Raw genomic sequence first — 15,540 nt, forward strand, 5'->3', positions numbered from 1 at the left:
GATTAATAGTAGAAGGAAGATAGTAGAAGAAGAAGGAAGTAGTGGAAGGAAAAACTAACCAACATAGAAGCTGTAATAAGAAAGGGAGTCCGACAAGGATGTTACTTTTTACTATCTCTGTTACTTTTTATCTCTTTACTATCTCTGTTACTTTTTAATCTTTACATGGAACTAGCAGTTAATGATGTTAAAGAACAATTTAGATTCGGAGTAACAGTACAAGGTGAAAAGATAAAGATGCTACGATTTTCTGATGATAAAGTAATTCTAGCCGAGAGTAAAAAGGATTTAGAAGAAACAATGAACGGCATAGATGAAGTCCTACGCAAGAACTATCGTGTGAAAATAAACAAGAACAAAACAAAAGTAACGAAATGTAGTAGAAATAACAAAGATGGACCACTGAATGTGAAAATAGGAGGAGAAAAGATTATGGAGGTAGAAGAATTTTGTTATTTGGGAAGTAGAATTACTAAAGATGGACAAAGCAGGAGCGATATAAAATGCCGAATAGCACAAGCTAAGCGAGCCTTTAGTAAGAAATATAATTTGTTTACATCAAAAATTAATTTAAATGTCAGGAAAAGATTTTTGAAAATGTATGTTTGGAGTGTCGCTTTATATGGAAGTGAAACTTGGACAATCGAAGTATCTGAGAAGAAAAGATTAGAAGCTTTTGAAATGTGGTGCTATAGGAGAGTGTTAAAAATCAGATGGGTGGATAAAGTGACAAATGAAGAGGTATTGCGGCAAATAGATGAAGAAAGAAGCATTTGGAAAAATATAGTTAAAAGAAGAGACAGACTTATAGGCCACATACTAAGGCATCCTGGAATAGTCGCTTTAATATTGGAAGGACAGGTAGAAGGGAAAAATTGTGTAGGCAGGCCACGTTTGGAAGATGTAAAACAAATTGTTAGGGATGTAGGATGTAGAGGGTATACTGAAATGAAATGACTAGCACTAGATAGGGAATCTCGGAGAGCTGCATCAAACCAGTCAAATGACTCAAGACAAAAAAAAAAATGCAGAAAACCTTCAAGTAGAAGATTTTCATAAAGATTTTGATTGCAGAATGACCACTTACAATACATTGTAGTAATTTACTTAGATTTGATGTAAAGTTTTACAAATTTTTCAGCTTTAAAGTCCATATTTAAATGTTGCCATTACATTTCCATATTTTTGAACATGTGGGAAAATTAGGAAAATTTTTACGTGAAATCAAAAGTTTCAGATGTGAGGTAGTAACTTCTTATGCACACCAGAGTTATGCAATAACAATAAATATTTAAGGCAAACATTGATCTCTAAAGAGAAAACGTATAATTCAGTATTGTATTATTACCGTGGTCTAGGGGGAATGTATTTCCCCTTCCCTTATGTAGTGGAAGGGAATAAGCATGTGACCTTCACCTGCAAGATAATTTTAAATCTATAATAATATACCGTGTAATATCCAATAAGTGCTTTAATATACTTTACCCCCATCTACACTCAGTAATTAAAATTCCTTATTTGCAAAGCTACTTCTACATAGGCGTAGATATGACTAATTTTTCCCATTATCTCCCATCTAACTGATTGTTAACTTCCTCCTCTTCTTCCATAATTTCTTTCTCCAACTTGATCTTACATATACTATTAAAATTTGGACACCCTCCCAGAAAACATATAATGGTACTTATTAACTCTCAAATTGCCATAAAGAGCACAACCATGACCATTCTTCTCTTCCATAATTCAGATATTAGTTCTGATATTCATTTGATAAATATCAAACTAATTTTATTCCTTCTAGACCTAGGTTTAAATACTCCCATCTGTATCCGTATTCACTGACATATCTTCTGTGAAAACTGAACTCAATAGCTTTTCACATACCCTCCTCTTTATTCTTCTCTCTTGTATCAACTATCTCACACTCATTACCATTAATGTCAATAAATCAATAATCATTTAGCTCATTTATGCAAAATTTTTAGCTTAGAAGCAAATGAAATCAGATCATCCACATTTAACATAATATTAATATTTATATCATCCTGTTACTCCCATCCCCTGTATACTTATTAATATCATTTATAAGCAATAAAAACAGTAATAGTAAGCAAGCGATTAGCAAACATCCCCGTTTCAGACCACTTATCATTTTTTTTTTTTTTAATTGTTATCATATTACCCCAAACCCTAGCTATAGTATCTCCATACAATTCTACAACACAGATAAAATAGTTAGACAACCCCAAGTTATAATGTTTGTAAAAAGTCACATTTCTATTGATTTTTTTAAATGCAACTCAGATCTACAGAAAAACCTTTTTATTCCATCCCTTAATTTTTATTTTTGAATATTATATAAATTAAATATAATGTCATTAGTCAAGTGCCCTTTCTAAATCCAGCCTATAGGCTGGATTATTTCGTATAGGAAATAATGGAATTAAGCACGCAATGCATATTACCTTTACTTATGTGATTTTTCTCAACAATACTTCCGGAAATAATCTTTCTAATGCAGAAATATTTCAATAATTTTTCACATCACAACACATTACCTTATTTTACGTATTGGGAATATCCTGGACCTTTTAAAATTCTTAAGCACTACTCCTATTACAGGTCTATTTACCACATCATATACCTACCACCTCACCACTACGTATTAAGCAGGCCGCAATCACATTTGGGGCAAGAATACGATAAGCCCCAGGATTTGAAGATAGATGGTATTTTGTGCAAAATGCTATTTTGTTTCTCTATATAGTTATATATTATGTACATTCTAACAAATGTGCATCAAATTATATTATTGCTCCAAAGACATTTCAGCTGTTTTTGATGAAGAACATAACAAGCCGCTTCCAAAGATAGCAGAGAGTAGGAACAACCAGTTGTGTATTAGGAGAAAATTATTTTCTTTAAATACTTTGTCCAGCAATAATTGTGATGATTCCTCTTCAGATATTGATAATACTGATGAAGATAAAGACTGTTAACCTTCAAACCATAATTCATCATCTACAGAAGAGGTGAGTTGAATACAGAATAATTTGTGGCTAGACATACTATTGCTACAAAAGTTTTAACAATTATTAGCAGCAAAACTATTAACATTTTCTCATTACTGAGTGTTAATTCAGTAATTCAATTTAAAATTTCATTTAATGGACTGAAATTGTACATTTTATAACCTCTTATGCATTAAGTGTGGCAGGTCATACTCGTACCACTTAATTGTACTTATATTTGTATGGGTAAATGCTACTTCCAACTTAGTAAGGCAATTAATTTTAGGAAATGGATATTAATAATAGTAAAGTTTATTTTCGACAAGTTTATTTTCATCTTGTCAATGCGGCGATGAACTTTTGAGTTCAAAATGCCACAAAGAGGACAAAGTGTATTTTTCCTACTCATTGTCTTACTGTTGCATCAACTAAGTTTTAGTAATTTAGATTAGAGACTATCTCATTTTTATATTATTTTTAATTGGAAATGATCTTACTTTCAGGAAGACATAGAAAATAATGGAAAAATGAACTGCACATCAAGACTTCCAAAAATAACTCCTGAAAAGAAGCCTCAGCATTGATGGAGAAAAAGGAGCCCTTCTTTGCATTTGAAGAATACTAGCCTAGCAAGTGATGAAGGAATGAAGGACGGGAGTATTTTAGTGCTATTTCACAGGAAAAGGTGACTGGGTGTATTCTTGGTCCTGCATGTACCTTCAGGAAAAATGCAGATCTAAAATTGCTGGCAGAGAAGAAGAGATTTTTAATGGGTTCTGGAATCTTGGTTCTTTCAATTTGAAAAATGCATACTTAATTGGCTGCATTAAAATACAGTCTAAAAAAAAGATCATATCCTAAAAAAACTAAAAAGAGTTTCTTCAAGGAAATTTCTGCATCATATGTAAATAAATAAATGGTGAGGAAGTTAAAATTTTCAAAACTGAATATTAAAGTATACATGGCCTTCAAAATTCAAGAGGCAGATTAAATACCTTGTTTCTGACATCGAAAAGGGAGCAACCACTCCTAAAAAACCAGACAACCAAAGCTAGCACAACAATAGGCCTAATAAAATTAGTGGTAGCAGACTTACAGTCCATTAGGGACCACATAAAACAGCATATCTAAATACTAGAATCACTATAGTCAGTCAATTAATGATGGAAAACATTACTTTGGTTGTGATTTGTCAATATCGTGTTTGTATGAAGAGTATTATTTATTATTTACCGTGGTGCATAGAAAATAATATTCATCATCTGGTTAGCCAGGATACATACAGAAGAATTTTCTGCATGGAATTTAATATAGGATTTTCAATGCCAAAGTCTAATACTTGCAAAATATGTGATGAATGCACCGTTAAAATACAAGCATTGCACTTGGAGGGTAAATTTGAAGATGTCAAAGCGATAGAAAATAAGCTAAAATACCCTCAGGCCCAGGTCAAGGCAATACAAGATCTTCTTAAAACTAAACCTGAAAAGAAAGACCCAAGAACACTGGTCATTAGCTTTGACCTTCAGCAAGCTTTACCAGTTCCAAAATTAACGTGTGGACCAGCTTTTTATTGTAGAAAAATATGTTTCTATAACTTCGGGTTGCATGATTGTACCAACAGCAAAGGACACATGTTTTTGTGGGGAGAAGAAACTGGACATAGGGGTAGTGATGAGATGTGCAGTGCTCTAATCAAGTTCATAACCACTAAACCAGAAATAGAAAATCTTGTAGTTTTCTGTGATAACTGTCCAGGACAGAATAAAAACTGGGCTATGACAGCCTTTTGGATGCAGTACGTTAGAGAGAAAACCCTTACTGGGATAACACCTTTTTAATACCAGGACATACACACTTGCCATCTGATTGAGATTTTGCATTAATAGAAAAATGCCAAAAGAAAATTGAACATATCTATGTTCCTAGCATGTGGATGGATGTAGTAAGAAAATTTAATAAGAAAAACATATTCAGTGTCAAAATGATGACACAAAATGATATTTTAAATGTAAGTAATTTCTTACAAAATGTGACCAAGGCCAAAAAACTTAGTGTGGGGCACCGGTTGATTTTGCATCAGCTGTAGCATTTTGTTTTACTACCAAGAACCCAGCAAGTTTCTTTATTAAACATAAAATAAATGGAAACTTCAAAGAAGTGAATTTTATCAGAGTTGGCAGATATAACACTTGAACCAAATATAATCACCATAACCAGGTATAATCACTTAAACCAAAGTACTAGGCTCCACTAAAAATAAGTGAAAAGAAATTTCAAGATGTGAAATCTCTCCTACCATACATTCCACCGATTTACTACGATTATTTTAATACAATTGTACCAAACAAAGACGTGGACATTGACAATGAATCTGAACTAATTTAGTAAAAATATCTTATGAATTTTAATAATTTCATATTTCTGATGTTTATGGTTTTAAATTGTACAAAATAAAATGATGAAGTTGTTTAATTTTTGAAAAAGAACACGCTATTGTTATATCACCTTGCATCCCCTCCAAATAAGTTAGGATTTCTTTTTAAGCAAAAATTTGACAACTCACAAAATGTGTGACTTTTTGATTAAAAAACATTTTTATTCAAATAACAATGAAATTAAAATGCAAATAAAATGACTCATTTGAAACATAATTTACCAGTAATATATGATGTATGACTATTTAAAATATCACATAACAATTGTAGAGTTTTTCAAAAGTTAGAAACTGCCCTACTAAAAAATTCACATCATGTGACTTATCACATTCTTTCCCCTTCAGTTAATTTACTAGGTCTTAAGACTTAATTAAAGTAGCACACCCATTTCTCTGATTGCAAGGTAGCTGAAACCCTTAAGTGTTACTTTTGAAAATGATAAACTCGCAAAATGCCTTCAAATTCTTTTTGGTATTACTTTTTTCCCCTATTTTCCAATAAATGTTTGGCTTCTTTTCGTCAAACAACCTTTTAATCCTAGAATACTAATGTTATTTCCTAATATTTTGATACCAAGTATATGTAAATTTGATGTGTATATGTTTAGTTGCTAATTTTAACATATCTGAGTGATTTTTTTTTCTTTTATTAATAAAATATTTTCTTTACATAAACACCTATTTTCATCATATATTTTACTTTTAGAAATTGCAAGAATTAAAAAAAACAAAGAATAATGATAACAAATAAAAATCTCAAACGTGTATTTATTTGAGTAAATAATTCTAATACAAATGATTATTTACAAAGTAAAACAAAGATTATTTAAAAGTAGATTAATTACAGATAAAATAATTATATTTACAAGGGATATCTCTAAAGTAAAGACTGATGTGAAATTTCTCTCCTTAAAGTTGCCAAACCTTTGTTATTCATGGCCACGCTGGTAATGGCCATTGTTGTCTGTAAGTTGTTGTGTTGTAGTATCTTTGATTACATTGTGAGTTATTACATTATATAATGAATAGGAAAATCGATGTTGCTGCCGACTGTGAAAAACAGTCATACGTTTTTAAACCATCAAGCTGGCTGAAATTCATAGGTAGTTGGTTGCTGTGTATGATGATAATGTAATGAATGAAAGAAAAATCTGAAAATGGTGTGAAAGGTTTAGAAATAACAGAATTAATGTGCATGATGAAGAACATTCAGGGAGACCCTTGATAATCACCGAGAACTTGTTGAAACTCATCGATGATGAAATCAGAAAAGACTGGCAATGCACGGCTTACACACACATATACACATAGCTTAATTTAAAACATTTATCATTGTATTTAAATATAATATTTTTTTGTTTATTTAATTCAGTGATTCTAACTAAAGTGCGTACACATACTGTATAGTATTTCATTTGCACAGGTGTGGTGGTGCTAGTGACCACTTTAAATACTTTTTTACACTTTAAATATTATTCATTTTTTTAATTCTACCGGATACCTGTAACATCACAACATAGCAGCCGACTCCAAGAGCTGTGTGTCAGTGCTACACTGGTACTCCTTACAGTGAAAGGAGGTACTAATGACATATTTATTATACCCATTCAGCCACTAGTTTATTTAGAGCATTTTTTGGGGTGAGAGAGCAATTTGGGAAAAACGTTTTTGGAAATATTATTTTTTAATTGTTAACAAATACGCCTAAGAAAAATAAGACCTTAATTAGGCAAAATTTTGAAATATTGCTTCTACAGCCTCACCCCTTGACCTTTTAGTTGAAGATTTAATGGCATCAATGTCCCATATGTGGAAGTAATCTGACCAAGTTTGGTCAAAATTGATCGAGTCATTCTAGACAGTGTAAGGTAATTTAGGGTGCGACACCTAACACTGAATACACACACGTACATACGAACATTTAGAAAATTTCCATCTGGTTTTTTGGGTTCCGTAGGTGTCAAAAGATCTGATGAAAACTGCATATGCCCAAACTGGACCGATTCCAATACTTTCCCTTCTAAAGCTACAACACCAGGCAAGAAAGTTAAAAAAAATAGGCGATCTTGTTTTTCTACCGCAGTTCATATTCATGCACATTCGGTCAAAAGTGTCTACTGCTCCTTTTGTTTTATTACATGGATGAATAGTAAGGCTTTTTTCACATAGCACATACTGTACTCCCTTGTTTGTTGTATAATTTTCTCTCTTTTCCAAATTTCTTTGTTAGATAATCATTAAATTTCATTCAATATGTCATCTGTAAAAAACAAATTGAAACATTCTGCAGAATTTGCACGAATGTTTTTTGTTGGACCTCATCTGATGTGTACAATGTGTTTACCTGCAATTTTTTCAGTGTTAGGGACAACTTGTATTTTCCAGTAGCGACCACTTTTTTCAAACAAATTTTCTGACTCAAGAACAATTACATTACTATTATCTTCAAATATATTTTGTGTTTGTGGAACTGAAACTACTAAAGAGTCCGTTTTTTGTTACTTCTTCCTTCCAACAATTTCAATGGGTTTTCAATAGATTGAATTTTTAAGACACACCTGGTACTGGAAAAACAGTTAATTTCATCTTCAGATGGAAAAAATGTTTAGTCTGTTTCGCTATCGTCAGAATCCCACAGACGGTTGGTTATCTTCTAAACAATCACCACTCATCATTAGCCAGTTCCGCAAGAATTTGTATGAGATTTCCATGCAAGTTTTCCATATCCTTTTAAAAAGAATACAGATTATTTTAGTCAGTGTAATCAATAATGTACATAAAAATTAATATTTTATTATGTACTTTATGCAAAAATTAGTGGAACTATCTTCTTAATATTGCTTAATACTAATTACACATAAAACTTATGCGTGAATTTTTTTTATAAATACTAATGATATGTAAAATAAACATGCTTCCCAAAATAAAATTGCTTCCATTCACCCTATACTTTTCCTGAAACCAAATCGGTCTTCTCCTAACACTTCTTCCACTCTCCTCTCAATTCTTCTGTATAGAATTCTAGTTTAAACTTCTTTAACTTAATTCTCTCAACATCTCCCAAGAAAGTGAAATTCAAGCAAACAATGTCAGCCCTGAAAATCATGTGCACTGTGTTTTGTGATAGACAAGGGCCATTGGTTGTTGATTTTTTGCCTTGGGATGAAGTGATAAATAATGAGTCATATTTTGAGACTGATTAAACTGAGTCATACAATCCAAAACAGAAGGAACGGAATGGAAAGATGGCGGGAGATTTTATTAACTTCCTGCAAATCGCAGAACATGGACAAATGTCCCTTGCTGATGTCATTCGTTGTATCGGGTGGGTCATTATTTATTTAGTGGCAGTTATATAGATTGTTGTGTTTTTATTTACGGATGGAATTGTTGTTTGTGTTCTGGTCCTTTAGACCGGGGCTGATCACGGGAGACTAGGTGCATATAAGCTTTGTTCTCCCTGCGTGATTCCACTTCATTCCCTTGAAGTCCTTTCAGTGCTAGCACCTTCCGGCCTAACAGGAATATGCCTTTCGGGGCCCTAGTGTTTGGAGGAAGCAATCCGTTCCTCTCTCCAAAGGGAGTCACATGTACGGATCGGTACAAAATTGTAAGTTTTGGAAAGGATGTTGGGTGTTTGGTGAGGTGAAGTTACAGGACTTTCTTCCCTCTGGCTGTCATGCTGCTACATCTCAGCTGAGCTCGGTCAGCCGAACTCCAGCCCGTGTCGGTGGGCCTCTTATCATTCGTTGTTCTTTTCTTCTTAAGCCTGCCTTTCCATAAACCAGCTGTAAATAAATTACAGACCATAAACCTTGTATTGTCCTGTGGCCCTGAAGTGGGCATCATGGGCAGGCCACTTCTCTCTTCTGGCTGACGACTGCTGGGCTTTTCTACCTCATTCGTTGCTCTCATTTGTCTTCTTGAGGTGAAAAAAGAAGTTTGGATCTTAGAGTATTATTTACATCATGTTCACAAGTGTTGGGGAGTAGCAGTCGCCTTTTGTTAACACTTTCGTGAAATTAGAAGCTGAAATGAAGACTGTTCTTTGAAAAATCTTTAATTTTAAAATCATCCAGACATATGTTTATCCTGGAAGGGTTTGGGGGGATTGCGAGGCTGCCATCAATGTTCTAATCACATGAAATAGACACAAATAGAAAAAGCACATCCTCATGTTGGAGGAGGGATTTGTAATCCCCCCCTCTCACACATAGCTTCAAATCAAATTGATTTCCCACCATACAGTACTAAGCCAGTGACTACCACTTGTTCCTGCATTTAAAGCAGCACCTTGGTGGTCTGTGCCTTGGTAACGGTGACAGCAACATCAAGAACAACAGCCATTCAGCGATGGTTAACTTTTTAGGCAGCAGATTTCTATGAAGCTGGATTGCAGAAGCTAATCACACTATATTATAAGTGCCTAAATCTAGGTCGGGATTATGTAGAATTGTAGGTTAAGATCCAGGCTTTCAGGTTAAATTGAAGGATAAATTCTTTCAATAAAATTTGCTTGTTTATTGTATCAAAGCGGTTCTTGTAAAAAAACATACTTCATTTCTATTACCTCAACAAATTAATAGTAAATGCAAAAATGGAAAAATCTGATTAGTTCAAAATTATAGGTTAATTTATGTGTGGAAGATCATTCTGCCTACTGAAATTTTCATTGCTGTATGATTTAACCGACATAAATTTCTTCAAATGTCTACTATACCCTTACTTTTCATCAGAACTTTTTCTTATAAAAAAATTAGCTTGTTAAGGTTTTGATAAATAACATTTCAATGGAATATGTTGATTTTCAGGGGAAAAAATTATATCAGAACCATGACCATTGTTTTATAATTTCCTTGCGTTTATAATTTTTTTTTTGTAGAATTTGTTTTACATTGATGTCTTCAGACAGTCATATTACAGAATGATTTGTTTTTTTCTATTTTTAGTGTTAAAAGAATTCTAATTGGATCAAGATAGTTTGAAATACCATTTCATCTTATATTATTTTATCAAAATTTAATTTATAGGTAATTTTAAAAAAAAACATACTATAAACATGTAAAGACTTAGAGATTTATAAAAGATATATATATAAATATATAAATAATTAAATAAAATATAAAACATATATGTATATATTATTATATTGTATGTTTATGTATTGTATTGTGTGTGTGTGCGCACGCGCACATACATACACTAATTAAGTATGTGTGTATACACACACACATGCATAATAAAATATTGTTAAATTCTTGTATGACAATTGTTAAACACTGTATTGACACACTGTTGAAACCAATTTATACAAAACGTTTGTGCTTTTCTAAATAAAATTGATTTATACTTATTTAACGTATTTACCAGTGAAGACAAGCAGCAGCACATTTAAACATCATTGTACTTATACATATGACTGTATTGGCTTATCCAAGATACAACTTAAAACCCCTACATAATCTTCCCTAATAAGAGGGAAGGTTTATAGTTTTCCAGTATGTGAGCAGTGCCAAAGAGAGTGAAAAATTTGTCTCTACCAAACTTATAAAAAATACTGGAATTGACTTTTAGCTTTTATTTCTAGGTTTTCTGTGAAAAAAAAAAATAGGTAGAAATTCCAGGAGATTTTTTTTTACTTTAATTATTTTTAGATCTTTTTATAAGATTTATATTTAGTTTTAATTAATTTTTTGTACTGCAAATTATTGTTTAACAATTAAAATGTCCGTCTAATTAGTAGTAGATTTTCATTTTTTTTTTTTGTAAAACTGTTCTTGAATGATTCTCTTTCTTTCTTTCTAATAAATATTAGTCCATCTGTAATGTAAATTTCAGATGACTAATTCCCAATTTCTATGAGTGCGATAAGATCCAGCTCGCTTATTAAATAAAATTTTTTAATCCGACATGTAATAGCTTTTCTTTGAAGATAGCTCTAATTTTGTTTACGGTTGATAAATTTTTCTATACAGCTGTATTTTGGCAATATGTATCTAATTTATAAAATATATGACTATTTAATTCATCCTTGTAAATGTGGGTTTAATGGTGATAATATATTTTCTGATCGTTTCATTTTTGTAAGGAACTTGTTATTATGTAAAATTATTTTTCTGGTATATCTGTTTTGTTAGTAATGATTGGGTTACTGCTTTGCAGTGATGTAAAAAAAAAATTAATTTAATAATAATATTACAGAAGTTTTGAGGTGTTACTGGAAATCTAATAATGATACAGAGCTAAGGTGGGATTTTTTCTTCTTTGTTCTAGGAAGTAAAATTCTAAATGAACAACCAATGGCAGGCTCGGAAGCTGACAATGAACAGGAAACAGGTTTTTTGACAAAGATAAAGAAAGCTATTTTCGGATGAATAGCTTCAATTTATTTCATTAAAAGAATTGTGAGTTTTTTTTAATTATAGATAATTTGTTTATCTACATATTATGATGTAAGATACTGAAATAATTTTAAATTAAAATGAACAAAATTGTTTAATCAGAAATATTCTGACAACAGCCTGCAGTTGTTTGTTCATCTTTTCTTTGTGACCTCAGTTTATGTGTTGTAAATCTTGTTGTATAGAGTTTGGTCAAAAAATGTTATATACAGTTATGTCCTTCGTTATTAACCCTTTGGAAGCCATCGATTATAAACTGTTATCCTTTGTATAATTCTCTATTAACACTGTCAGTTGTATTTGAATATGGTAATCGCAGTAGACTGGTATCTATTTATCTCCCTCCATTTCTTCTAGTTTTGTCTTAAAATAATTAAAAAATTTAACTTCAATATAAAACAAAACTTTTCTAATATGTAAAATGTAAGAATAAATATAATAATAGAACTGGTAGAGTTTAGCACATATGTCAACAATCTTCTTTTTCTTCACCTGATTGTCTCCTTTATTTGACTGAGAAAAGTTTTGAATGTTAATTGTTTTGCTCTCTCCAAGGAAAAAGAATTTGAAGGGTTCAGTATTCTGAAAAGTAATGAAGTTTCATCGGTTTAAATAATACTACATAGAACTCGGCTAAATTGTACTAGTTAATTTTTTATTTAAAGTCTGTTTTTCCATGAGAATCAGCAATGAACATTTTATAACTGTAAACTTTTAAAATTACAAACTAAACCAAATTTTTAATGAATACATTATTTTTAATATTTTACTTCAACATTTCAAAAACTTATAGTTTTAAATAAGATTGTATTAAATAATTACTGTTTTATTTATTATTAACTGTTTTTCTTGGAATTGTCAAGTGATTAGTATGTAACGCCTGTTTGAAACAGACTTCTTTGATTTCGTGCAGTAATTTTGTTGTGATTGTCTGTGTTATAGATTATAAGAATAGTTTAATCATTTTATACAAATTGTAACAATTTCCTTTGCATATTAGGAAATAGTTCTGTATTTAATGATTTTACAAACTTAATTTAGTGTAATTGTTTACCTACAGGATAAATATTGATATATTTGTGGAGTTTTATGTTTTTCTAAATTGTAGAAGCACAAGCTTCTAGTTTATGTGATGAATTTAATCATGTTAAAATTTTTCAAAATATTTAGCAAGATTGGTTTTTAATCAAATTATTTTATTGGTTTTAGATTAAAAAAAATAAAAATATGAGGATGATTAAACACTACATAATTTCTGATAACCTGAAAAATAAAACAATAAAATCACTGGTAATAAATCTTATTCGTTATGTTCTTCAGTACATCAAGAAGCATATGGCTGTCTTAAAAAAAAAAGTATAATCTCGTTATGCCATCCATTCTGTTAAATGTTTGTAAAGCAGCAGTTGATGAACCTGGCTCATTTCTTAAATTAATTATGATACAATCGAGACTATTGATGATTACATTGTGTTTACAGCATTGATGTTATAAGTGACATTGCTGTTAGAAATTTGGATTGACCCTACCAAAACAAAAAAATAATAACTACAATATCTTTTAACCACAAAGGAATTTCACATATAGAATTTATGAAAACTGAAACTAGTTTAAAATGAGTAGATGAGAATATGTGTGTTTATGAAACATATTAAGTGCTGAAGAAATTTTGGAAACCAACCCAGAACCAATAACATGGGATATTCATGAACGATGCGTTCAGTTTTACAACACATTATCTGCTCTGGATGCTGTGACTGTCAACTCTTTACTCTGGTGAATACTTGGAAGCCAGCATATAAGTGAAGTTAATTGGTGGTGTGAAAAGTACCTGAAAATGACAAAGATATGGAGAAATAAATGGTTCATGTAGGTAACTTGTGTGTATAGTTTACCGTGAAGTAGATCAATTCACTGATTAACCGTGCATTTGTTATATGCATTATAAAGAAAATTATTTTTTAACATGCTTCTGATATTTTTCATTCTATATGTTTTCCAAAATAAAGATTTTTATTTTTAAATAACAGTTCATTTAAATTAAAATAAGTGTAAAATAAATAAACTTAACACATTAACATAAATTTGAACCATTAAATTTATTAATATTTAGAGTAGATAAATGAAATCTAAGTTAGTAGTGGTAGCCTCAAAGTTTTTGTGGTCCTTGAAGTTCGGACTTTTGACAACCAAAATAACTTGCATATGAAAAGATTGAAAAAATGTTTGTTTACATGTTGATTTTTTTTTAATACAAAAAAACCTATTGTAAATAATTTCCCCTCCAATTTTTGTGCAATTTTTTATGCAAAAATAAATTACATTTTTCTTCTTAAGTGTTGTTGAATATTATACCTTTCAAAGGCCATCATCTCATTTAGTTTCCTATGTGTACCAGAAACATTAGCCGGTCAATTGGCTGTGGTACTTGTTATTTCATATTTTAATATTAATGTATGTATTTTATATGCAATTTTTATATTAAAAATGCAACATGTCAGTTTTGTTATGCATTTTTTCAGGTAGCAAGGTTTGTGTGGAGGAACCACAAGATTTACTAAACAGCGTAAGATCGGCACTGTGCACTGGCATTACTAACAGTGAAGTTATTGGGAAAAAAGTTGCAGACGATTTAGAAGAACAACCTTCTGATACTAAACGAGGACAAATGTCTTAAAATCATAATTTTATGATGTTTGCCTTTTTTGTCTTTACTTTTTGTTATCTTTTGTTGGCATCTTCCTCCTTGTAACCATATAGTAGAGATATCTTGTTAATATTTAAAATTAGGTATGCAAATCTGTATTCTGAAAATGTCTTGTAGTACAGTGTATATTTTTATTTATCCTTTTGTTTATTATTGTATTCAGCTAATAAAGTTATTTTTAAATTATCAAATGACTTGTTTAGTGAAATGGAAAAAAAGATTTATCTGAAAATATTGGATTATTAACTAATAAGTTTTTTAGTATCACTAGCATACTATCGCTAAGTATATAATTTCATTTAATATTATAAATGAAATGAATAGTTTAAGATGTTTTTATTACTCATGATTTTGGAAAAATTTGCCTATTATTGATGTAAAGTTATACTTTATATATTATTTTTTGTTGTAGATGATCTGTAAAATTTTACTGCTACATCGTAGCATTTAATGTTACTGTAAGATACGGTTATTTGTTTGGTTGCAGTTGATGTAATCTATTATAAGTAATTAAATATTGAATTTGTTACAGATAAGTCTCACATGTTTTGTTTATTCTTATCCTTTACTGCCATATGTATATCTTTTTTTAAATTACTCAGTCTGAAAGGAAATTCAAGTTGGGAAAATTGAGAAAGTTTTGATATCAAATATGCAGATTCTAATTGAGGAGCTTTTGTAGAAAACAATACCTTTTTTTATATTGGGTAGTTTTTTTTTTATTATTAATAGTCACAAAAATAAGGAATTTATTTTACAAGTCTTTGTAACGGTACAACTTTAAACTATTTTTTACTGAAATGTCCATTTTTACAGAAGTCCATTTTCTGCAATGTAGGAAATCAAGAAAAACATTCAGATTACAATATTAAAAAAAAAAAATGATCATCATATCTATTATTAAAAGATCTCTAACCTGTCCTAAAGTTTATAATATACAAGAAAAAGAAGTAAAAAAACTTTTAAAAAAAATTACAGAAACTG

General features: G+C 30.6%; 1 protein-coding gene across 9 annotated transcripts in view; it reads left to right on the forward strand.

Annotated features, from left to right (window-relative positions):
* Positions 1 to 15,092, forward strand: part of LOC142319788 (uncharacterized) — a 60,885-nt gene extending 45,793 nt beyond the window's left edge. For 5 of the 9 annotated variants that reach the window (XR_012755273.1, XR_012755274.1, XM_075357473.1 and 2 more), the window contains one exon: positions 11,722 to 11,852. Coding sequence is in view for 2 of the 9 variants with exons in the window: in XM_075357471.1 (XP_075213586.1) it covers positions 11,722 to 11,822 (101 nt within the window). In the remaining 7 variants the exon portion in view is untranslated. Of the gene's footprint in view, positions 1 to 11,721; positions 11,853 to 14,371 lie in introns of those variants that run through there. The other 4 variants (XM_075357472.1, XM_075357469.1, XR_012755275.1 and 1 more) reach the window with 3 other exon arrangements.
* Positions 15,093 to 15,540: the final 448 nt, after the last annotated feature.

The sequence above is a fragment of the Lycorma delicatula genome, chromosome 2 (assembly GCF_047948215.1).
Source record: "Lycorma delicatula isolate Av1 chromosome 2, ASM4794821v1, whole genome shotgun sequence".
Lineage (NCBI taxonomy): Eukaryota > Metazoa > Arthropoda > Insecta > Hemiptera > Fulgoridae > Lycorma > Lycorma delicatula.